We start from the raw sequence: 25781 nt of genomic DNA, 5'->3' as shown, positions 1-25781 counted from the left end.
AATAAATCTACTACCAGTAATTTATTGACAAAATAAAGGAATTGTGAGTTAATGTTGCACAGTTGAAGTAATGAAAACAGTTTGCTGATTGACTAGTATTTGGACTGAACATAACATGACATGGTAACCACACTGAAACCAACATACATGATGAATGGATTTCCCATAGAAAACAAATAGGTTGTGTCTGTCCTTAACAAATGTGAAGTCAGGTTAGAGAAAAGGAAACAGTAGTGAACTACAGCTAGGCTAAAAAAGGGCCAAAGTCGTCGTGTATTTTGATCTTTCAGTAATTTTCATAATGTTCACTTTTGCACTATAGAGTGGCCTGCTGTTGTAAAGGAGAGCAGTGCAGAAACACTTTAATCAGCTTTATTTTGGCCAATACCGATCCATGAGCTTATTTTCAGGTTCATACTTACCCTTATTGTGTTATATATCTTTTTTAGGGCTGGGCAATATATCGATAATATATCTATATCGTGATGTGAGACTAGATATTGTCATATATTTTGGATATCGTAATATTTGTTGTCTTTTACTGGTTTTAAAGGCTGCATTACAGTAAAGTGATGTACTTTTCTGAACTTACCAGACTGTTCTAGCTGTTCTATTATTTGACGTTTCCCCACTTAGACATTATGTCCACATTACTGATGATTATTTATCAAAAATCTAAGCGTGAAGATATTTTGTTAAAGCACCAATTGTCAACCCAAAATATCGCCGCAATATGGATATCAAGGCATTTAGTCAAGAATATCGTGATATCTGATTTTCTCCATATCGCCCAGCCCTAATCTTTTTTTGTGCATGTTATAGGTTTACAAAGTCAAAAAGCCCAAAGTCCACCCCAAAGGGACTTACCATCTCCAACAGAAACCACTGTTCACTAACTGCTCCAAACAGCTCTATTGTAGTCCAGCCTTTACTTCAGAGACAAATGTGCGTCACTTTGTAACACACCTTATAATGCTCGCCTAGCCTTACAAAGGTACTGTCAGGGCACGCCCTCATACTATGCTTCTGACTGGCTAGTAGTCCTTACCTAGGTACTGTCAGGGCACGCCCTCATACTATCCTTCTAACTGGCTAGTAGTCCTTACCTAGCTACTGAGCATGTGCAACTCCCAACAAAGATGGAACAGAAGTGAGATGCCTCACTCGGTAGCTAAAACAGAGAGCTCAACACACAGGGTGAAAAGAGGAGCTGCAGCAATGTACAGTACAACAAAAATATGGTGTTTTCTGAAAATTAAACAATGTAAACCTATTCAGGTACAACCTCTAAATAGAATTATGAACCTGAAAATGACCATAATATGAGCACTTTAAAAAAAAGTCTGTGGATGCTGGCTCTGTCTGAGCGCCTGTCTCTTTAAGCCCCCCCCCCTCCTGAAAAAGCCCAGTCTGCACTGATTGGTCAGCATTTCCGGGGTCTACGCATCTGTGCTCCACTCTTGCAGCCAGGAATGACTGTAACGTCGTATGTAGCTGGACTTTATACCGTGAAAAATCAAGATAGGCCAATGAAGGCTTAAAAACCAAAAACTACACAAATGGACATGTTACAGCAGGAATGTGATCTGGAATTAGGGAGACATTAACATTAAGCAACCAAGATTACAGCTTTCCCTGATATAAGAATGTAGCTACATATAGCAGTGTATGTAATGGTAACACTGCAGCAGCATGCCTTGAGCAGATGACAATATGAAGGATAAGTAAGAATAAGTGTCATCTGCATAAACACGTGTGCATGCATGATTTTTCACAGGGGTAGCATGTATTTATTAAATAAGGCAACCCAGAATAGGACCCTGGGGGATCCCTCAATAGAGAGGAGCACGACAGGAGGTCACATCTCCAAGCATAAGGAGACCTGTTGGACAGATAAGAGATGAACCATTGTAAAGCCACATCACTGATGCCAACATTGTCAGTTAGACAGATGACATTGTGGTCCACTGTATCAAAGATCCACAGTCCACAGATGTGAATTAGCTGTATAGCTAACTCTGGTACAGGGCCTGAACTGTGCATGGTCCCTGACAAAAAAAAGGCTGAGCTGAGGTCAAGGAAATTAAAATGGGAGTACGTTGGTGGCAAAAGTAAGGGGACTACATTTTCCTACAGACCAACATCTTTTCACCTTTCAGGTATTTTAACTAATGGCATTACCATCAGCTGTAGTTGTGCACCTCATTGTGCATGTGGATCCTTGACTTCCTGACAGGCATACCCCAGGTAGTGAGGGTGGGCGACGCACCTCTTTCACCCTCATCCTTAATACCGGAGCTTTTATCCATCTAACATTTTCTTTACAAAGAGTATTACTGCATTACAGTGCTAACATCACCCTTTTTTGGTAGAATTTGTTAGGTTATAAGATATTGTGACTATTTCCCAACACTGTACTGTGCCATTACTGTGAACCCCTGATATACAGCTGTATAATGCTAATTCAGTAGAGTCGGTTGTCTCTGAATAGATGTCTGTGACCATTATAGAACAGATTGTAAGGTAATCTCATCAGATGCGAATGATAGTTTTGGTATTTATTTATTTTTGTTACAGTGTGTTTACTTGCACACCAATATTCCACTATTATTCTAAATATGACAATATTCTGAATTTGATACATGTCATGTTAAAAGCATATTCTGTTTGTATAGTCCGAAAAAGGCCTTTTTCCGAATTTAGCATTTTCCGATTAAGGCGTGTGATATGCTGGTATTATTTGGGTTTATAGTGCATGTAAACATGGTCAGGGATTTAGTAGAAAAGTCTGTTGTCGGTCATTTCTGAAGGTGTGATTATAGTATGTACATGGTATACATTTATCCTACATCCTTCTACTGTTTACAGAGCAGTTTTGTTTGGCCATACGGACGATGTCTGTCACTTACACCCCCCCCGCCCCACACACACACACACACACACACACACACACACACACACACACACACACACACACACACACACACACACACACACACACACACACTACCCATGCCATTTTCTTTAAAGGTGACAAAAGAGATAACCAATTGTTTTTCTGTTTATCCGAGGTGACATGACCAGTGGCGCAAGGAGGAGGCCCTGTGTTGCCATAGCTAAATATACATCCCTGACAGCTCCATAATAGGTTCCAGGAAGTTCAGTCGAAAATAAAAACAAAGCAACATTTCTAGCTGATTGGCTTTGAAAGGCCGTTTTTCCTTGCTGAATGGGAAAAATGTGGACTTCAGCATTCCATGGCCGTGATGCCAGTCGGATTGGATAGGCGCAGCCTTGCGTGTGCAGAACGAGCTTGGTGTGAGGGAGACACATTGCACTGCAGAAACCAACTTTATGGGAAAGAATTTGTCTACATGTTTGAAAGAGCTAACGACAAACAAAAATAACAGGAATATTTTGAGCTTTGCGTATTTGTCAGTTTTCGTGCTATACATTATTTAGAATTTTGCACAAGTCTAATCCCAATACAGTGTACTTTTCAGACATTTATTATGTTGACACTGGCACCTTCTTTTTGTGTGGTGTAGGACATTAAAGAGTGTGAGGCCCACCATTTTGTGGTTTGGAGCTAATTCTTGTAAAGGCTGTAGTGTAAGCCAAAATTACGGGAAACCGTATACTGTTAGGTATCTTTTCACTTCTAAGTTTTTTTTTTTTATTTGATGCCAACGATTTTGCATTTCCAGATGTCGTGCACTGTAGTGCCTTATTTTGAAAGGGTGATGCTTGTAGTAGGGATGACACCAAGTTTCCCTTTTTTTACTCAAGTGATGTGGCACGCTAAAGTCAAATGAGACAAATGAAGGCACATTAAAGCCTGCTGTACACTGTAGATTTGTGCTCTTCAACATTCTTTTGTAAGAGCAAACCAGAAGACAATGTGTTTACAAACACCTACCCCTCTGTCACTTTCAGTACAAAATTTAGTCATGAATTCATAAAGATAATGCACTCCCTGGATCCCATCCCATTTGCTCAGCTGTCTGACATTACCCCACAGTATCTTTGAGGAGCCACTTACTGCAGCATGGTTTAGAATTACTGCACTCCTGGCAAACAGTCTCAGTATTAGACTCCAACACCCCTTTAGCAAATTATGTTTGTATTCCATTTTTTTCTCTTTTGCCTCTCAAGTTTGGTTAAATTATGTGCTGAGAGATGTTTTATGACAAACAGCAAGCCCTAGGGAAGTGCACTTTATACATCAGTGAAAGTGAGCTGCCATGTGAACAGCAGTGAAGTGGCTCATTTTCTTTCTCCTTCAACCACTCAGCTCTTTCCTCGAGTTGACACGCTGAGAAAAACAAGGAAACTTGGATCTTGCAGAAAAGAATGCTGCAGTGTTGGAAATCTTGTGTAAAAGTGATATGGCACTTTTTTTTTATTGTTTAATTATTGTGAATATCTTATTCATTTGTACATGGATGTACAAATGACAAAAAAACAAAATGGCTTTCTCATGCTGTTTCTGGCGTGGCCGATATGCAGGCCCACAGGGGAGTCATTTATGACATTTGTCGCCTTGGTCTGCTAAGCCAGCCCGAGACATCTCCAACTACTCTGGGCGGGGCAATTCAGCGCTCCAGTGGGGATAAACCTGATAGGCTTTTATGTTACCCCGCCATGGAGCCTGTGTGGCATCACTCTTTCGAAATGTCCCTTGTAAGCCTCTGTTGTTCGAAAGTCACCATGTGTTTCCATGGATAGGGCAACCTGTTGCATATGGAGAGCTTACATGCACAAGGATAAAGAAAACTGTGCCCTAGTTTAACAAATCAGTGTAACGCCAGCTGCATAATTCCTCTAAATATATTTATAAAGATATTTTAATAAATAATTTTAAATATATATTTGCCTTGATTAACTAGTAACATGAAGTATGAGACAAAGCTGAATGTAGCTTTTCTCTACTGCTTCTTTGTTTTTGTTTTCTTCTTTTTAGTAGTTTATACATTTTGAAATCGTTATGTACTCCAGTTTGAAATGTTCCCACAGCTACGTGCTACATTGTAGTGTTAATTTTGTTGCCTATTTTTAATTAGGGCCCGAGCGGCGAAGGCCCTATTGAAACTGAAGGAATTATTCTTTCTTTCTTTCTATTATTATTCTTTTTCCCGTCAAATGAATTGGCTTTTTGAGGGCCTTAACATATTATTATTATTATTATTATTATTATATATAATTTACGTATTTTAAGGGTTTCGGGAAAAGGCGCACAAAAATGGCTCGCTAGCGCCCCCTAGAAAGTTAAGAAAATTGAGCCCCTGCAGTGCGTTTAACGTAGACTCACGAAACTTGGTACACATATGTATCATGTCACGATGTACAAAAATCTTCATTAGAGCCATACCCTAAACCCAACAGGAAGTCCGCCATTTTGATTTCAAAGTTCGAAATTAGTGCGATTTTGGCCATTTCCACATGTCGTACTTTAACGAACTCCTCCTAGAGATTTCATCCGATCTTAAGATGTTAAAGATGAAAAGTTGTTAAAAGAAAAACTTTTCGTCATAGGGCGTGGCTGTGGCGGGGCGGCCATTTTGTGCGTTTCGCCGCCGAAACAGGAAGTGGGTGTAACTCGAGTGTACGTTGTCCGATTACCTCGAAACTTTTCAGGATTCATAAGAGTCCAACCCTGAGGACAAATAAAGGCCGATATTTACTTAAAGTCATAGCGCCCCCTAGTGGCAACAGGAAGTAGGCCTAAAAGTCAAGGTGCTATACTTTAACGAACTCCTCCTAGAGATTTCATCTGATGGACTTCAAACTTGGTCTGTACCATCCCAACACCTTAACGATGAAAAGTTATTAAAAGAAAAACTTTTCGTCAGACGGTGTGGGCGTGGCGTGGCGGCCATTTTGAGTGTTTAGCGATGAACAAAGAAGTTGTTGTAACTTGAGTGTACTTTGTCGTATCTGCCCGAAATTTCTCACGATTGACAAGGGTCCGGGCCTGAGGACACATACAGGCCAAAATTGACTTTTGGTCATAGCGCCCCCCCCTGGCCACAGGAAATCTGCCTTATATGACAAACATCATCCGATTTACATGAAACTTATAATATGTGGTCTACATGTGATACTGAGCCCGCCCCTATAATATGACCACGCCCACTTACTCAGGCCACGCCCCCTTTCATAACATTTGAACCGTTTAAGCTAGAGTCTTGTGTGAGGTGTCATTGAACTCAGCAGAGAGTTCCTTCTTTATTGGTGATGGTATGGCCCGCCCCCTATGCATAAGCCACGCCCCTTTTATAACTAATGACCCGTTTGATGTAGACCCTTGTGTGAGATATCATTGAACTCAGCAGAGACTTCCTTATTCATTGGTGATGGTTTTGCCCGCCCCCTATGCTTTAGCCACGCCCCCTTTCACAGCTGATGAACCGTATGACGTAGAGTCTTGTGTGAGGTATCGTTGAACTCGGCAGGGAGTTCCCTTTTCATTGATGATGATTTGCGGTGTCTGAGCGAATGCACGGTCGCAAGGAGCGGCGTCCGCGGCGGTAACCCCGACGCGCACAGAGGCGCGAGGGCCCGTCCATCGCTGCTCGCAGCTTTAATTTAGTCTTAGTCTTGTGCCAATTGTCCTTGTTAGTTTTAGTCATATTTAGTCATTCACATATCTTTTTTTGTTAGTCAAGTTTTCGTCGACTAAAAGTCTCGTCTTTTTAGTCTAGTTTTAATCAAAAAAGAACTCAATATATCTTAGTCAAGTTTTAGTCAAAACATTTTAGTCTTTTTTTAAATAAATTATTTCTGAGATTATTTCTGATAACCATTTCAGTCAAATAGTTATATGAAAATAAATTATATAAAGTTATATAAAAATGTAGCCTTATTTCACCAGTAAATTCCTGTTAAACGACAAAAATAACCACTGAATAGGAAAATGGTATTTTAAAATAACATTGAACGCAGCACGAGGCTGGCGAGGAGAGTTTGAAGTGAATGCAACATATGTGTTGTTTTTCAGACAACGGCAGCTGCAGACTGTCGTACGTCCCCCTGTTAGAATCCTCTCCAGTGAAATACAGACACACTTTTACAACGTTTAGCTGTCAGCATTTTAACTGTGTTTACTCCAGCTGCTAGCTAACGGTAGGCTAACGTTACCTGCTGTCAGGTGTAGTGTTAACTAGCGTCCCGTGCAGCGATGTTTCGGTTGCCTCTAACGTCCGTTTAGGAGCATCAGAGAGAAGCGCAGGCATTTAAGGGGCACTGAAATCCGCGTTGCTATTCTGTCCGGTAGATAACGGTCTTTAATTTGATGTGCGGTCTTTAATTTAATTTAATGTGCCGTATTAGCACCGGGTCTCGGTATCCAACCCTAGTAACAGCTGAATATTCTATCTCATGATGGAAAAGTAGAGACGATTGTAGACGAAAATGAAGAGAGATTTTACCTTAGTTTTTATTTTATGCAAAACATTTTAGTCTAGTCTTTTTTCATCAACAATAATGCATGTTAATTTAGTCTTAGTCAGCGTTTTTGGACATTGGCGCAGTCTCGTCATCGTCTTGTCTTGGTCATGGAAAAAAAGGTCGTTGATGAACATATTTAGTCTCGTCTGACGAAATTAATTCTACTACATTGTACTTTATATAAATTTTTATTTTTATTGTAAAGTGCTGTTAGAGGACCAAGGACTTGCTGTGGCTCAGGACTCACCAAGTGGACCCTGAGGCTTTCAGCTCTGTATACCCAGTCTCCGATTTAGTTTATTTGGGTCTTTATCCCAGCTATAGAGAGCACAGGGTGCGGTGCTATTTGTGCTTTTTATTTGTGTGTGTTCTCTGGACTAGCTAAACAGCATGTAGTCCTGGAGATGGATCATCAGCAAGGCTTTTTCTTTAGCATGCAAAACCAACTCTGTAATGCACATTTGCTTTGTTTGGGAACTGGCTGACTAGCTGCTGGCCAGGGGAACACACACTGCTCTGTTGTCCCCTCAAACCACCCACCCCCTCAGCCCAGGGTAAACTGAAACAGCCAAGATTAGTATTAATCCCTCTTAATGCTGTGGCTCATAATATAGTCATTAGGTGACTTGAGACTAAGCCATCCTACCTAACTGCTGCGATTTATTAAACGCACACAGAGGATTTGCTGTCAATGCTGGGTGGGTATAAAGCGAGCATCATGTCTAAATACAGTGGTATCAGCCTATTAATACTCATGAGATGTGCTTTGGCTACATTCAAATGAGGGGCGATAACCGATATTGACATTGTGTTAAGGCCAATAACCAATTTTTACAGATGTTATGATTTATAAAACTTTATTTGTAAAGTAATGTCTTTTTTTTTAGATTGCAAAACATTTGGAAAAGCCCATAAATCATAGATTTACTGCATTGTTTCCAAGTTATAGGGCCACCATGAAAAACACAAGTAACATGAAAAACACAAGTAACAGTGTTAGTTTTAGGCTACTTTTACAACTATGTTTTAATGATCATTTTAATTTGTGAAAGTCAGCGCCGGCTAAAAATGAAAAGCTTGTTAACATTATCTGAATGTCTTCTATGTCGCTCTTTGCTTATAAAAAGAGTAAGAAACAAAAGGTCCGGTAAAAGATTTGTTAGCTTTAGTTAAGAAGTCCTGTTAATTTGCCTATCAGTATCCAAAATGGAACTGGCTATCCAGATCCTCACTTATCAGTTGTCCAGTCATGGAGTTGGTCATGCTGTGCCCATCGTAGCCTCATCTTGTGGTTCTTTACAGACGGGAGTTAAACAAGACATCATCGTCTGCAGCTGTAGCCTATTCACTTCAACGTTCAAAGGTTTTTTGATTTAGAGATAAATCATTGCTGCTGTCATACTGAGATGTTACTTGCCCATCTTTGGCCTTCCTGTTGGCTTGACCAAATCTGGCCATTCCTCTCTGATTTCAGTCATTAACAAGCTGTTTTTGCACACACAATTGTACAATTTGTATTTTGCAAAATGGTCTGTAAACTCAAGATCCCTTAGTGCACTAAGTTTTCAGGAGTGTGGCTGTTTCTGACATACTGGAACTACCACTTCTGGCACCAACACATTATTGCATGTTTAAAGATCACTCGTCTTGCCCACTCTGTTTTGTGCTAAAATCAAGGATACCAAATAAATTGGCACTGTACATCTCAATATTCTGGCATAAAAAATAAATATTTATTGGCTGAAATATCAAGGAAATCAACAGTGTCAGCCTTTAAAAACCTTGGTTCGTTGAGTGGATTCAGACCAAATTGTATTGAATGTACTGTCATCCACATAGCCTGGATGTAAAAAGCAGCTCTTTGACTAAATCTAAAAACCCACTTAATGTAAATAATGCATTATGATAGTGCACTGTTTCATGTGAACCCTATCCATTCAGTGGCATTTTTTAAACACTACATCAATTTGTTCACAGTGGCCGTGTGTAATACCCGTAGTGTAGTTGCAGTGTGAGCCTCTGTGGCAGTGGTGGTCCTGTGTGAACACAGTAGAGTCGGCCTGTACATTACAGTGCATGGTTTCTGGAATCTCTCCTACCCCATGGGAATGCCATTAGTGGGGAGCTGAAGGAGTGCAGCAGGTGAAACAAATAAGGACGATAACTCCCCACTCCTTCACACACCCTCACACGCCACAGCTTTGTTTCTTTGTTCGCTGCTTTGCCTCAGTCTTTTTTATCTCACCCCACATCTGACATATTCTTGCCTTCTTTCTCTCATCAACTCATGTCTGTCCACATTCTGTTTTTCCTCGATGCCACTTAGTACCCTTGCTGTGGAAATTGTGGGCTGGACCACAGCAAGGCAGTCAGCCCTATAAGAGCACACGTCTGTCCCTGATTTCCTGAGTGAATGATGAAGTTACACCATTGGTCGGTCAAGCGTTGGAGTTTCCAAATTGGTTGAAGCTCTTTTAAAATGAGTAGGCGCAAACAGTCTTCAATTAAGCTTTGTTATTGCTATCATGGGACACTGGGGGGTGTGAAGTATGCGTGCGCTCAGAGGCGTTTATATGCTCATCGTATTATGTGTCGCAGTATTCCCTGAAACACCAGGGGCATGCAAACAAAACATTTTGTAAAGAAACAAGAAGTCAACAAGTGTTACCTAGTATTGGGTACCGAAATCCCCTAAACGGCCGTTACTTACAGGACCGAATGACAATGTGGATTTCGGTGCCTCATTTCGGTGCCACTTAAATGCCTGTGCTGCCCTCTGGTGCTCTGAAACGGACAGTACAGGCAACAGAAGCATCACTGCACGTGACGCTAGCTAACATTACACTTGGCAGCAGGTGACGTTAGCCTACCGTTAGCTACTAGCTAACGTGTGGCTGTATTTCACTGGAAAGGATTCCAACACCAGGACGTACAACAGTCTGCAGCTAAAAACACATTTTTTGAGACACAGTGGCCACTGTCGGAGTTGTCAGAAAGAAACGACACCGACGGGGCTTATTGGTGTGTTCAATTGCACCTTGTATGCTCATGGTTCATGTACACCGCGGGAATATCAAGCTGATGTAAAATACTTTTCTGCCATCTTGTGGTTCTTCTTTTTGATGTTTAACAGCAATTGACTGGTGAAATAAGTTTTAATTATGACTATTATTTTTGTCATCGCCTTTTGTTTTGTTCTCAATTTTTATTTTTTATTTTATAGTATCAGTTCAGGTACCGTTTAGGCACTGGCACAGTTTTAAAAATATTGTTTTAGCAGCTGTATCAGAAAAAAAACCAAATGATTCGTCAAAAATATAGCCCAACCAACCAAATAATAAATGATACCAATGTCTCTACATGTTTGGCTTCAGAGATTGCTTGATTTGTAACTTCTTTGTCCATTTTGTTCCCTCACTGCATTCTCTAGTTTTTCTTGGCAAGTTCTACTTTTCATTGTTTAACTACCTCGCCATACTTCTCTGGCACTTCATCCCTTATTCTTTTTCTTGCACTTGTGGATGGCGGTCCTCATCAAGAGGGGTGTGAAATCCAGTCCGAGTCCGAGCATGTGCACTGGTTTATCCTGCCGACTGGATGCCATCTGCAGCTTAACCCTATACTGTACCCAACCTCAAGCCCTTCAAAGCTCATTACCCACAACTGTGTTCTCCCTCCTTCCCTTCCTCCTCCTGCCTTCCCTGTTTCATCCTTGTCCCCCTTCTTTTTTCCCCGCCCAACATCTTAACCAAGACACATGCTGACATTGGCAAGGGTACATGGTTAAAGGATGGGATGGAAATTGTGCGTCTTGCTCTCCACTGTTTGTTTTTCTGGAAATAGAGGTGATAATACGAGCCTGCCTCGTCTGAAGGGCACATCGCTGTGACACTACAAGCAAACACTTATGCATCAATATGAAATGGAATGATTTGGATTAGATGGCTGCATTTATGGCGAGGCAGGTCATTTTAAAGAAATGTTTAAAGAGTTGGTATTTTTTCAGCTCCATTAAAGTAAAAAGATGAACCATGAAAGATGAATTCATGTGGGACTATTATTTTAAACAAATGATTTAATGATGAATTGCTTCTTTGAGCTCAAAGTACTACAAAATATTTCCCTCACATCACACATTCATACAGAAATGTCATGTGCGCTCCCTCAGGTTTGCATTCAGCATGATAACACATCCGTTATTTATAAGTACACTGAGCGTAAAGTATGTCCATCCATCACTGAGGGGACAGCAGGCTGTGGAACACATTAAGTGGACGTTGGTCCTCGGCCAGCTCCCTGCCGGAATAATGTGGCCTCTGTGCAAAGTATGCAGCATAGAAAAATACATTTTATGTACAGGATAACAGGTGCAAAGCAGCACAGTGGCTGGCAGGCTCTGGCCTAGGCAAGGTTTGGGGATGAAGTCATGCTGTTTGACTGCACCTACTTTTTTTTTAACTTGTTCAGCTTTTTTGACATGAAACACAATGCTGCTCAAATAAATCATCTTTGAAAATAATAAAGCATTTAGTTAAAATTGTAGATTTTATTGGAGACCTTTAGCGATCCAAGGTCTGCATTAATTCAGAGGCTTTCTCCCCCGACAGGCAGGGGGTGACATCCAATCTAGTAATCAGTTTCAGCAGAAACAAAATCGGCTCACTAATTAGTTTGCTACCATCAACCTGATACCGCCAAGCAGCTGCTGTTAGCATTAGCTTTGTGGTTATATGGCATCCTGGGCAGACTGAACCAAATAGAAGCTCCACACTGTTCAGCCGACTGCCATGGCTCTATCTCTGCTAAGCCGAGCTAATATCTCACCAAAAACACACAAGCAAAGAGCTCAGATCATTGATCACTGCGGTGAGCAGATTCACTACAAGGTGGCCAGAACCAGCTATCCATCATGAATCACCACAGTCCCTTAAACTGTGAACAGTGCATAGTGTTAATATCCATGTTACATCCATGTTTCCAAGACTGTCATGACTCATGACTCAAGATGGCTACTGTAGTCAGCTATCATTTCCTGTGCACTACTTTAGACTATAACTCGATTTGCACAATATTTGACATTTTGTGTTGTGCAAAAAGTAAAGTATGAATTTATCAAATGAATCAAATAATGAAAGTGATTTTAGAGCTGGGTGAGAATTACCATAAAGTTGCAGTAAAGTGTACACACAAAAAACAAAATGGATTCATCAAATACTAATAGCATCTATTCATTAGGTCTGCCCTACCTGGTAAATGTCTTTCAAACTCCACGCCTCATCTTTGTAATGCAAGCTTTCTGTGAACATGTTTTTTATTCTCCGACATCAACCCTGATGACATCATTAGGGTTATTTTCTCAGACTTGAGAAAGCTTCTTTAGATCCACAGAAGTCATTACACAGGATTAATAGTTATCCCATGATTTGTAAAAATGTTGTGATTTGATTTATCGCCCTGCCCTACATACATACAGTACCAGGGATGTGGTATGAAAAAGGTCGTATTTTAAGATATTATACACTCTTGACACAATCATCTTTAAAAAAAACTGTTGAGTTGAAATTAAAGAAGCCCTTATAAAATATATTTATTGTGCCACAACGTTGTTCTTGACTGTGTTGCCTGCATTCCTTAACTCAAGCCCTATCACCTTGGCTGTAATACCTCTATTGCACTCATCCCTCCACACATACAGACACATACTCTCTAATCCCTCATAAAAAGGGGGAGCCGTATGTCCTCCCAGTAGCAGGAGCTCCAGTTTGTCTTAATGATCAGCATGAAGTCCAAAGGGCAATTTGAACGGAGCCTTTTAGGTCAGAGGTTGCCACCACTACTGTGTGCTTGTTTGGTCTTCAGTGGTGTCGTCATTAATATCAGGCTCTCCGATCTCGGCTGTGGCAAACAAAGCATGGAGGACTGCTAGTGGGGGGAGTTCTGTGACTTTCTAGGACTTTAGTGAAATCTCTTAGAGTGCTATTCATTAACGCTCCATCGTTAGAAATAATTTGCTTTTAAGTAAAGTCATTAAACATTGGGTTGAAATAGGTTTTTAGAGGACTGGTCGGTAAAGTTATTAATCAGTAGTGACTAGGTGATGCAATGCATTTTCCCAATCTGTTGCCCCAACCTGCAGCTATTTCCAATTGTTCAACATTAAAGGATGATTGTAGAATTATTGGTTGCATCTTTTAACTGTGTAATTGTCTTGTCAAATTTTGCCATTTTGTGTCATGTTAATATTGTCAATGGTGTGATATTGATTCATTCTAGAAAAAATGAGTGACAGATGTTGCAACATGTTACATCTGCAAAGGCAAAAATCAACTCTTCTCTCAACCCAAACGGAGTTGTGAGTTGGCTTGGGAGTCGTTATTTTGGGCATCCAGGGTTCTGGAAGTAAAAGCCCTCTTCATTTTCTACACAGACAATGTAGGTGACTACCAGTTGAAGCACTACATTACACAAATACAACCTTGCACTCTGTAGATTTTAGACAAAAATGTAATGTACTACTAGTATTGCAAACAAATCATCATTCCATTGATTAGTAAAGTTTAGTTTTTAGTCTTTAGTAAAAGAAAAACTACAATGTACTTAGTAGGCTAAAATTCTCTGAATTGATCTTACCAGCTTTAATTACCATTGTGTTTTCACTGAGATAAAATAAATAGCAACTGTTAAATCTGTTAATTTTCTGAAGAGGTGATATGAAGACCTCTTTTGATTGACTTAGTGATTGATTAGGCTTTAGGAGCTTATAAGTGCGTGTAAGGCTATTGGTTCTCTGCTTCTTGAACAATCCAGTAACAGTGTTCTTGTAAATACAAATGCAAACTATATTCCTTGTAGCCCTGTAGGAAATGCTCCCCTGCAGTAGCCATTACAGCCGTCCTCCCAAGCATTTTAGAAAGTTTTAATTTCTCCAGGGCTTTCAAATTGCCTGTTTAGGTTGTGTAGAGGCATTGTTCCAAGCATCTATAAAATACCACTGTGGCCCAATGAAATGACCATATGGAGCACCATAGCATTGTTTCATCCTAATTGCCCCCTTCTACAAGTGTCAATTTCATTCAGGAGAATACAGGGACCAAGGGCAGAAAAGAAGAATGAATGAAACAAGGGTGGGGGCCGAGGGCTAAGGAGAGCTGACATTCATCAAACTTCTCCCGACAGATGGATAAGAATACTGTCGTGCAAGACTTTGTTCAGCAGACGAACAGCAGAATTCTCCCTGGATTTCATTTAGCCTTGCTGGTCTTGTTAAAGTGTTGCCTCCATCCTCAGCATTGCAACCAAGGACCCTGACTCTTAATTTTAGCAGCTGAAGAGGTCCAGATCAATAACCATCAGTGTTTGGTTTTGGACTGCTGCGTCGGTCGAAGGGGGGATTCACCCCTCCCTCATCTACTGCTCCCCCTCTCTCTGCCTCTGTTGCCCCTTCATAGAAGGTGTCATTTAGTTTTGTCCATTTTCACTGAAAGCTTGTCAACTGTGGGTCAGTGTCGGGGTTGAGATTTGTGTGCGTGTGCCGTGCACACAGGTGTATACTGCAGTGTTTTCTCAGCAATGTAACAGCTAGACAAGGTTGTTTCTTTACTTCTGCTGCCGTCTGCACATAGATGCATTGATTTTATACAGCTACGTCAGAACCACAGATCTACAGTGCTGTTTTATCATTGCTGTCCACAAATCAAACATGCTTTTTCTACATCTCAACTCATCTCTACAAGAGAAGTCCATGGCACAGAATCTCTTAAGGACATTTTAATAATAAATAAATATAAATCATACACTCAAACATAGAAAAAGGCTCATTTGTTGCTATCACACTTGTAATTCTGTTAACTTCTTCGGGACTAAACGTCTTTTCACACTGAGGACAAAACGAAAAAACAATATACAATACAATATGGAATATACATACCGGTAGATAGTTTTCCGCGTTCAAACCTTTTACACCAAGGCCGACACGAATATTCACGTTCTGTGTATTTCACCGAAGAGTAAAGTTTTTCACTGTCACATATTCATTGATTCATCATTACTAAAACAAATCCACGTTAAACTCTACACACTGAAGACCGGCTCGTTGTATGCAATACTGGAGTGTAGCTTTGCAGTTTTGTTGCGTCTAGCATAACAAAGATGACTTTGACAGTTTGCCCTTTTGAACTATTATAACGATTGTGGGTGATGATGGTCTTTATTACAAGGTGTAATGGTCAGTTATGTTCAGTGAGCTGTAATGGATTGGTGGTGTCATTTTTGCCATAAATAAACAAATCAACTGTCCAATTATAGGGGAAACACTGCTTAATATACAGCTGAACACAGCAGGTTAAAAGCACCATAAACTGTTTGCCACTAACTCAACAGGATACTCTGGATAGGCCATTAGGCTGCTGATCATTTGGTAGATGATAAAAGATTTGAAAATAATCTAGTTTGAATAAATGATGCTGAGGATGAATGATGATAAAGGTCCAATGCAACGTCCAGTAGTTACTCATTTGAAGCAGAGGCCTATCACTGTGAAATATGTGACACGTTAGACTGGCAGATTCAGGTCTTTATCCTTTTGTGATTTTAATGAATCAACAACAAATGAGTTGGCTAACCCAGCGGCTGCACTGTTAGTATTTCTTTGTGAATAGCTTCCCCCTGCCTATAGCTCCACTATACCTTGAGCAAAATGACTGTCAGTCCCTCCATCATACAAGCAAACGGCACACACTGATGCACACATTCCAACAGCTGCCTAGTTTGGAAAATTGGCTTTTTGTTTGTATAGCATCAGACACAGAGAATTCCTTGGCTTGTTTAGTCTCATTGTCCCTCAGAATGGGAATTAACAAAAAGTAGATATGACTTGCAATCACACTCCAGTTCAATATAAAATGCAATTCAAATGTTAAGATCACATAACTCTATATCTCTTGAAAATGAATGTCTTTTTTTTAGGGGCACAGTTAAAGTTCAACAGTTTTAAATGAATAACATTAATCACCATTACTTTTGATAGTAATACAAATTCAAAAACTGTAAATACATTATTTTGAGTGGCAGCCTGATTAATGTGCCCAACCTGTGACTACAACATAAAAGAAGATGGAAAACAGATTTGGTAGCCTGGGAACTTCAAGAAAATGCTAGCAATGTAGAGTCATGGTTTTGTGTTACACTACTTTCAGATTTGACGTGCATATATGTTTTGCAACATTCTCGTACTATTTGGACAATATTCAGTGTGTTCTTTGATTAACTTGCTTTTGTAAGACAAGGAAGTTACTCCGTTGCAATGCCAGTACCATACACATGTAATCCTCCTCTGTTTCTGCCATTTCAGCCATTAAAAGAGCTTGTTTTGTTTCTAGTGCTCAGCTCCTCTACACTGTGACTCTGTGGAAGACTGGCCTGTTAGTACAATTCTTGACATGGCTTAAAAAGCCCTGCAAAGGTCTTTGGAGCCCCCACATTGAATATTAGTTATATGTCTCAAATTGAGATGGTCTGGTAAGGTGTGGATATTGTTTGCAGGTTTTCTTCTCCTGTTGTCTGGACAATAAGGTGCAGCTCCAACTCATCTCCTGCTGTTGCTCCCTGGGTTCTAAGCCTTTTCTGCTCCAGTGCCAATAGATGTGCATGTGTTAAAGATGGCTTCTGTTTTGCAGTGAGCCGGCCTCATCCCGGGGTGCTCTCCTGGGGGCAAAGGTTCACCCCCACCTCTCCTCTCTCTCGTTGCCGGGGTCATTTGGAGAGGTAATCCACACATGGCTGGATACTCTCACCGCAGCTCCAAGCAGAAAGATGGAGCTCCAGCATGGTAGAGCTAGATGGGATTAGGCTCATGGTGAATCGTAATGGGCTCATTTTACAAACCTCTGTTGTTTTACTAAATAAGATGAACTCAAGTTGGACTTGTATGTGCTCTTATATCAGGCAAAGCCAGCCCCTAGATGGCAACATGCACGCCTGGGTGAGCCAGTTTAATCCTGCAGGGTTTTTTTTTTGGGGGTCAATGTCAGCCAGAGGTTAACCTGGTTATAGAATGATTGCCTCACCACGGCTGCAACCGTCGTTATTTATTTCACTTCACTCCACAAGCCCCAGAGATTGAGTTGAAGTACGGAGCCTGTATTTAGACTTTATTTAAGAAGATTGGTGGTGGCCACCGACAGACCGCTCCGCTCAGCCCCGTGTTCACCGATGGCCAGCTGGATCAATACAACACAATTGAGTTTTCCAATCTGTGGTCTTTGGGAACGCAGCCATAGCACTTACATGGCGATCGCCTCTGATGAAGTCTTTATCAGGATCTATTGACAGATTCATTTGAGCAGCCTCCTTCCACCCTTACTACACTGTAAAGTAATAGGACACAAAGTTTTCTGGCAGCTGACGGACAGCCACCTCACTCCCTCAGAAGTTAACACAGATTTTTGTTTTACTTAATTTCTAAGTATGTTTTTTTATTTTCTCTTTCATGGGGAAAAGTGTTTATTTTTTGTGCAGTTGTTGCTAAATTTACACTCGGTGTCACCCTTCACCCTTTAAACCAAAACTGCTCCAAGCTTTCAAATTCAACAATAGCTAAAATAAAACACTAGATGGAAAAACATTCAATAAAGCAGCAAGCGAGAGATAAGCTTTTGAAAGCGAGGCCTAAAAGTGACCTGGCGGCCGATAAAGGGACTGTGTAAATTTCCAAACTATTTCATATTTGATTTCTAAACAAGCTGCAGGGGTATTGGATATCACACGCTAGTGCACGGCGGTCACATGTGCACTTCTGGAAATTGGTTGGACACTCAGAAGCTTTTGATGTCCAAGTAGTTTTTTTCTTGTCTGGAGCGGAGCTGCTCTTAAGAAAGCCATAATCCTCCTGGTATTGCTGTGGCAAGCACTCCTCTGGCCCAACATTTCACAGCGGCATGCGTGACTCCACTAATTTTCCCCATTGTTGTTTTACCTGTTTTGTATTTTTGCTTCCCCCTCTGGACCCCCTTTCTCTCTGAATTCTCCAGAGAAAGAGAGAGACTATTAAAGTCAGGGTGGATTGGCCAAAGGTGTTTTCCCAGAGTGGAATGCCCAGCGAAGCTCCCTTCTCTCGGAACTGATTACAGATCTGTGGTCTTGCACTGCAGCTGGATTTAATTAACTGTAGGATTCAATTGGTCTGGCTTATTAACACTCATGTTGACGATTATGGTTTGCTTCTGATAGATGATATTTTACTGTGATCAATTATCTAATGGCACATTAAGACGATATATATATATATATATATATATATATATATATATATATATATATATATATATATATATATATATATATATATATATATATATATAAAATTCATTATTAACAATTTTTAGAAGACAGAGGGCCCCCTGTTTTTTTTGTTTTGTCCTGTAAACTGTTAACTTTTAAAAATGCAGTTGAACTCAGTTCCAAGCCATTACTCTTAAAGTGCCCATATTATGAAAAAATCCCTTTTTCTGGGATTTGGGGTGTTATTTTGTAAACCCATCCATGGTGTTCTGAGTGAGATACGGTTTCTGAATGTGTCCTGCCTTCAGTCTCCTGGTGAGCTGGTCAAAATCTGCACGGCTTTCTACGTCACTAGCTGAAACTAGGGGCCTAGGGGGCTAACCGTTAGCATGCTAGCGCTAGCATGCTAGCTCATTCTCAATGGCAAAACACTGCTACAACACACACAAATTCACCCTAATCTACATAATAAATTGTATAGAACTACTTCCATGTCCCTGTTCTGCAGGTATTCCAAGCAAAGTAGGAAGTGCGCCCTTGTTTAGAAGAAGTCTTCGGCTAATCCTGCCTTGTACTGGCCGAAGTTGGAAAAACAGCTAGCTAGCTCATGTAGTCCTTACCTAGCTACTGAGCATGTGCGACTGACAACAAAGATGTTACAGAAGTTGAGAGGTCTCACTCTGTAGTTAAACAGAGACCTGACACAGGGTGAAAAGAGGAGCTGCAGCAATGTGCAGTACGACAAAAATATGGTGTTTTTTGAAAATTAAACCATGTAAACTTATTCTGATACAATCTCAAATAACAATTATGAACCTGAAAATGAACATAATATGGACACTTTCACAAGAGTATATCCACACTAGCAACTCTGTGAGACTGTACTGTCTGGCAGAAGGGATGTTTAAATAAAGGATAGATACAATTAAATACAAATACAAGAGTGCATCCAATGACAATGTTAACATGCTGATGTTTAGCAGGTTGACCGTGATCACAATCTTAGTTTAGTGTGTTAACATGCTAACCTTTGCTCTACTAACGATTAAGAAAAAGTCTAGTTTAGGCTAATGGTAAAGCCATTAGTTTTGCAGATATTTGGTCACAAAACCAAAGTTTAGGGCAAATTCAACTTTTGACCTGATAAATGGCTAGGATAAAAAGTTAATACAGATCATACTATGGGAAGCATTAATGTAATGAATAGTTTTCGAGACCTCTCACTCTGAAATGTCAACCTCCATAGTGGAGCTAGAGGACAAGTCAGGGATCACCAAAGTCCGTGGCAGTTCTGATGGTTCACAATAATAACAGTTGCAGATTTGCCACTTGAAAGTTGTCATACCTTTTGGAACAATTGACCTTTAACTTTAGACTAAAGTAGACCCCAGCAAGCTTCTCATGTTTAACCTGTGACTGTCACTGCCACTCTCACCGGCTAGCACATAACTCCCCAGGTGTTTTTTTAAACTTTGGACAGAACCAGGTTAGCTGTTTCCCCTGGCTTCAATTCTTTATAATCTACTCATCTTTATAGTGAAAATGCTACATAAAGTTGTTATCTTGAAGTTACAAAGACTTCTTGTAAACCAGCTTCTAGCTGACGTCTCCCTCTTCCCATCTCTGTCCCAGTTCCGTTAATGCTATGTTCCAGTTGAACTGGGACGTCATAATTTTTCCAAGGTCCCAGTCTGAAACTTCAATTTTCTGCATTTCTGTTAGAGCTGGGTGATATGGAGAAAATCAAACATCACGATATTTTTGGCCAAATCCATTGTTTTCGATATTGCGGCGATATAGTAGAGTTGACTATTACTGCTTTCCCAAAATATTTACACAATGAAAGTTTTGATAAATAATCATCAGTAATGTGGATATAATGACTAAGTGGTTAAAGGCAAATAATAAAACGGCTAGAACATTCTGGAAAGTTCAGAAAATGACATCACTTTACTGTAATGCAGTGTTTAAAACCAGTAAAAGACAACACTTATGTCATATCACCAAATTAGGATATCCAAAATTTAAGACGATATCTAGCCTCATGTATTGATTTTGATATAATATCGATATATTGCCAAGCCTTAATTTTGGTCTTATTTTTGTCTCATTAAATGAGTCGTACACTTAGTACTGTCCATTTTCCATCTGTGAACGTGTTGCTACGGTGTTTGTACGTGCAAAATACTTCATAATGTCTTATTGTTAACTGGTATTGCAAGTCATTTCATTTTCATTTCATTTCAAACATTTATTTAAAACTCGGCGCCCATTGAGGGACACCCTTATTTTCAATGGGGTCGAGGTCACGGCATGCATTTCAGCAAATAGACAATAACATTTAAATTACAACCAATCCACAGTACAGATACAGATACATAAAAGTCATTTATCAAAGCCTTAAACTGACTGATAGATGGGGAGAGACCAATTTTAAGGCGCTTTGTGCCGCATTCCAGGAATGTGGAGCAGCAAACGAAAAAGTAGTCTTGCCAAGCGCAGTCTGACTAGGAGGGATCTTGAGTAAAAGCCATTTATTAGAACGAGTGGAAAATGGATTAACATATGGAGTTAACAAGATGGAAATGTAATGGGGTTAAATTAAATGTTTTTTTTTGACTTGCTACTGGAACACGCTCAACCTGGGTGTGACGTCGTTCCCAGTTCCTACTTCCATGGAAAGCAGCATAACTCTCATACAACCCTCCTTTTTCTTGCCTTCCATCCATCTCTCTCTCTCTCTCTCTCTCTCTCTCTCTCTCTCTCTCTCTCTCTCTCTCTCTCTCTCTCTCTCTCACTCTCTCCCCTGTCCAACAAACGTCTAGGGCTTATGGGAAATTGTGTTCTTTAAAGGCCGCTAAAAACATAACTATTGAACAAGGAACAGTAATGTTTTCAAAAACCTACCATCCTTATCATATGAAGTTAACTTAGCGTACTGCTGAGGCTCTGTTCAAAGGCAGGAATTTGACTTATTAGCATAGTTACAAATGTCAATGGGATTTTGAATAAGGTTTTCTGGTTTCACTCTCTATAATAGTTAATAATATAATATATAAATACTAATGTAATATAATAGTTTAATTTTTTTTAACTGTGCCAATGAGGTTATGTTGAGTTCCAGACACACTGAGTCAACATTGTGACATCTACGCTCAACGAGTGCCCTTCTAGTTTTTAGTGTTTTCTTGAGAATGGGATGCATAATCGGGTCAAACTATCTCAAACTGTATATTTTGTAATGAGTAGTGACAGTCACATCATAATTGGAGAACAAGTATATATAAATGAAAAGTGATAGGTCTAAAGTTATATTTCCATGACTGCATGATGTGTGCTTACATGACCGACTGTCTTTCTCCCTCTTCAGAGCTGTCAGATGTTGAACCCAACGTTTTTCTGAGGCCCTTCCTAGAAGTAGTCCGCTCTGAGGACACCACTGGACCAATCACAGGCATCGCCCTCACTTCTGTCAACAAGTTCCTTTCCTACGGCCTTATAGGTAAGACATCTTTACATGTGTCTGATCTTTTTTATACCCTACCAACATCTACTATATGTTTTCAAAAGCCCATGGCCCTGCAACATGTTTAAAGGTGGATTCGTTGATGAATTGCTTGCAGTATTAGTTTAGACTATCACCTTTTATGAATATGGACCAATTAAAAGCTTGAGACACTTGCTGAACATATTAAGTGTGGAGGACCAGCATGGAAAAATAACATGATTCAGTTTTAGGTTCAGGAACCTGGTACCGGTCTGCCAAAAAGTGAACATCTGCCAAAACCTGATTGCTGTCCACCCTAAATGCAAATGATGAAATTAATCATACACAAACATGTTATCTGAACGCCCAGGCTCTTGGGCTCTCCCGCATGTTGTTTTGTTGTTGGCGGTTGCGCACATTTCTCCATCTGTTCTGCTCGCTGTTGCGGCTTCCCCAGCAGGCTGAGCCGGGCTCCCTGCTTCCTTCGCCCGGGCCACTACCAGAATGTGTGACGGCTAGACGAAAAAAAGGGGACACGCCAAATCTCTAGATGAGCCTTAACCATAGCCTACGGATGTCTTCAGCTTTTTTCCCCCTCGTAAAGCGGCAGTAAGTTGAAATTGGTTCAGAAAGCCCATGAATCATCTTGGCACTCTCGAAAGTGTGAAGGAGTTTTCGGTTGGGAAGCGATGTTTTAGTCTATGCTGTTGCCCATCGTCAGATCAGTCGAGGAATGCCAGGAATGGTCTATTCTCATCATCCATGCAGAAGGTGACTTGTATTGGCATACAGTCAGGACTGCCTGTCCTCATTAGCCTCATCATGGAAATATGGCCCAGTGTCTGCCAGTTGTTTTGTTAAGTGTGAAATGAGCATGCATCACCAGATGTTGGTCTAAAGAGCAGAGGTTGAGTCAATGTTACATTGCTGTCAAAACAGCTGCAGCCATTGCTTAACTAAATAAGAGCCTAAGCTTACAGGAACATTGCACACTGTTAATAAGCTTCTGGGAATGTACCTTGCAATTTCTTGGTCCTTTTTTCTAAATAATGTTAACATGTGCAACCATTGACAATAGGATTTGTAATGTTGGAATTGAAATGTTTGAAAATAGCAAATTGTCATGCAGGTAGATTTGAAAAAAAAAACCATTCTGTCTGTCCAGGCTCTCACAGATGTACCAACAATATCCGTTCAGAAATCGCCTCGCAAGTCACCCGCTGCGTCCCAGAGCCTCTGTCTGTCAATCCAGACCTGACACCAGCTCCCTTAATCCCCCCCCACCCCCATCCCGACGCCATCCTACCACCACCAGCATATCATCAGCATTGTTCTAAGGGGTGCCAGTTGTGCCTATGCAGCATGCTTGCTCTCAAGGCAACAGCTCTCCAGTTGTTGTAAAGATGGAGAAATAGGACCATAGTTCCACAACTTTATTAACCCTGCCGCATCTTAGGTTGACGTTTGCTCCTCAAACAGTACAAAGTCTCCAGCAGCCTGTTAACACACTCGCCTCTCCTCTTGTTTTACTTGGCCATGCATCCATTTTTTCCCCAGTAGTGTGGGTGGGTGAGGGCTATGAACATGTGATATTGAATGCGAGTTCAAAGAGTATTGAAACCCGATCTGAAGAATGTGTCTGAGGCTCCCAGGGGAGACTGAAAACATAATTTCAGACTGTGTATAAGATTTAGATTTTTAAGGAGAATTGTACTGTACCAGTCATTTTAAGGCATCTGTATAACTGCAAGATATAACATAGCTTTCCAATGAAAAGCAATTCATCTTAAGTAGTGCTCATTTTTTTTTTTTATTTAATGTTATAGGTTGTTTTGTTTTTTAAGTGACCACAGTAATTTAACATTTTGTTCTTGCAGAATGTCAAATGCATAACAGAGTTGTTATGTGTTTTAAAAATACATCTTAAGTAAGTGCTACATAATCCTGTCTGACAGTTTGTAAAGCAAAGTGACATAAATCGCAAAGAAATTTAGATAGGCAAGAAGCAAAACGAACAAAACCCTTAACTAAAACTAGATATCTTTCCCTAACTACCTATAGATGTATTGATTATACACTGCACAGTGATAGTGCGCTATGATATACTGTACTTTGGTAGTATTATTCAACTACATAATTTAATGGCCATTCAGGCCACCCAAGCAAAAACATGGTAGTGTTAGAAAACACAAAGGTTTGGCTGTTTCTTTTACATCGGTTTCAATAATTCTAGTCAAATCATGGAAATCCTTACATAATATCCTATACATGATAAAAACATTGATTACAAACATGTAGACAGTAAAACCATATCTGTTGATACTCCAAAGAAATGCCTGAATAATGTACCGACTGTATTCATCAGTACATTGTTTTAGCTAAAATCATAACTGAAGTTAGCATATATAAAACTGACGTTGCATTCATGATAGCTGAGTAGATAAGAGTGGTAAATGGACAGCACGTACAACACACTGGTCTTGTCAAGTACTGCCATCTCCTGGCTGGGAAGAAAACCCCCCAAAAAAAGTCTTTGAACTCTTTTTAGGGGCTATCTCTTCTCTACTGGATTCAGATTTTCTTAAACAATGTTACTTAGCATCAGGTCCACCTGTGATGCCTCTTCTTAAATCTGTTTGTTTTATCTAGCTGCAGTAAGAAAGTTGCTGCATGGTGTGCTCTGATGCCGCTACTTCATTGTGATTCTTGCTGAGTGATTCATGGTACCATGTTATGCTGCGTAAGCTTTCATCAAAGGATGGAGTGTGTTGATGTTCAGGGTCAGTTTAGGTTTGCACCCATTACACCCTCACCCCTCTCTAAGCCTGCAGTGAGGCAGTGGTGTTCCAGTTTATCCTGGGTGTTGTGTTGAATATGATCCTCCCACTTTGAACATTTTCCCCCTGGTATCTCCAACATGTCCCCTGCACCATTTTTTCATTGTCTTGGGCCCAAGAGAAAGGGGAAGGAAATGGTCTCCCACTCATTTCACTCACCCATTTCTTTTAGTTTGTAGTAATTCCTCTCAATCTGTGGCCTAACGTCTACTGGCGTGGAGGCAGCAGTGAACTAAGCCTTGGTGCGGACAGATATCCAGATCTCTGCTCTGCCTTCTCTTTTCCCACTGCTCATCTCTCCTCCACTGTTTCTCCTTCGTTTCTCCATCTTTTCTCCTGCCCAGCAGAGTCGGCAAAGCCCCTCGCTGTGCTGCTCGCAGCCCACAGAGGGCCCAGAGCGAGGCTCAGCTGAGGCTTAAGCTGCAGCCACTGCCAGAAGAGATGAGCTTAGAGTACAGCTGTAGCCTGCCTGTGATTTTAGTGTTGAATAAATTGTTATTCTTGAATAAAATAGCTGGTATAATAAAAGAAAGTACATAATTAGCATGAGCTGCAACATTACATGTAGTTCAGCAACAGAAAGAGCAATACTTCCTACTCAAACTCCGTGGATGAAAAATCTGATGAACAAGGCATCACAGTAAAAGTGAGAAAATAATGATAATAAACATAAGTAGAAATTGTACTGATTTAAAGTGGAGAAAAGGTCAGAGTCTGAGAAACTAACCCAA

The 25781-nt window shown here is 40.4% G+C and overlaps 1 protein-coding gene across 1 annotated transcript in view; it reads left to right on the top strand.

Annotated features, from left to right (window-relative positions):
- The window catches only part of gbf1 (golgi brefeldin A resistant guanine nucleotide exchange factor 1), a 138012-nt gene that overhangs the window by 36961 nt on the left and 75270 nt on the right, over nt 1–25781 (top strand). The window contains exon 4 of the mRNA XM_039783515.1: nt 22097–22228. Within this exon, the coding sequence (XP_039639449.1) occupies nt 22097–22228 (132 nt within the window). The remainder of the gene's footprint in view (nt 1–22096; nt 22229–25781) is intronic.

Source organism: Perca fluviatilis, chromosome 19 (assembly GCF_010015445.1).
Source record: "Perca fluviatilis chromosome 19, GENO_Pfluv_1.0, whole genome shotgun sequence".
NCBI lineage: Eukaryota > Metazoa > Chordata > Actinopteri > Perciformes > Percidae > Perca > Perca fluviatilis.
The sequence above is the reverse complement of the archived record's forward strand: the minus strand, read 5'-3'. Positions and strand labels throughout refer to the sequence as shown.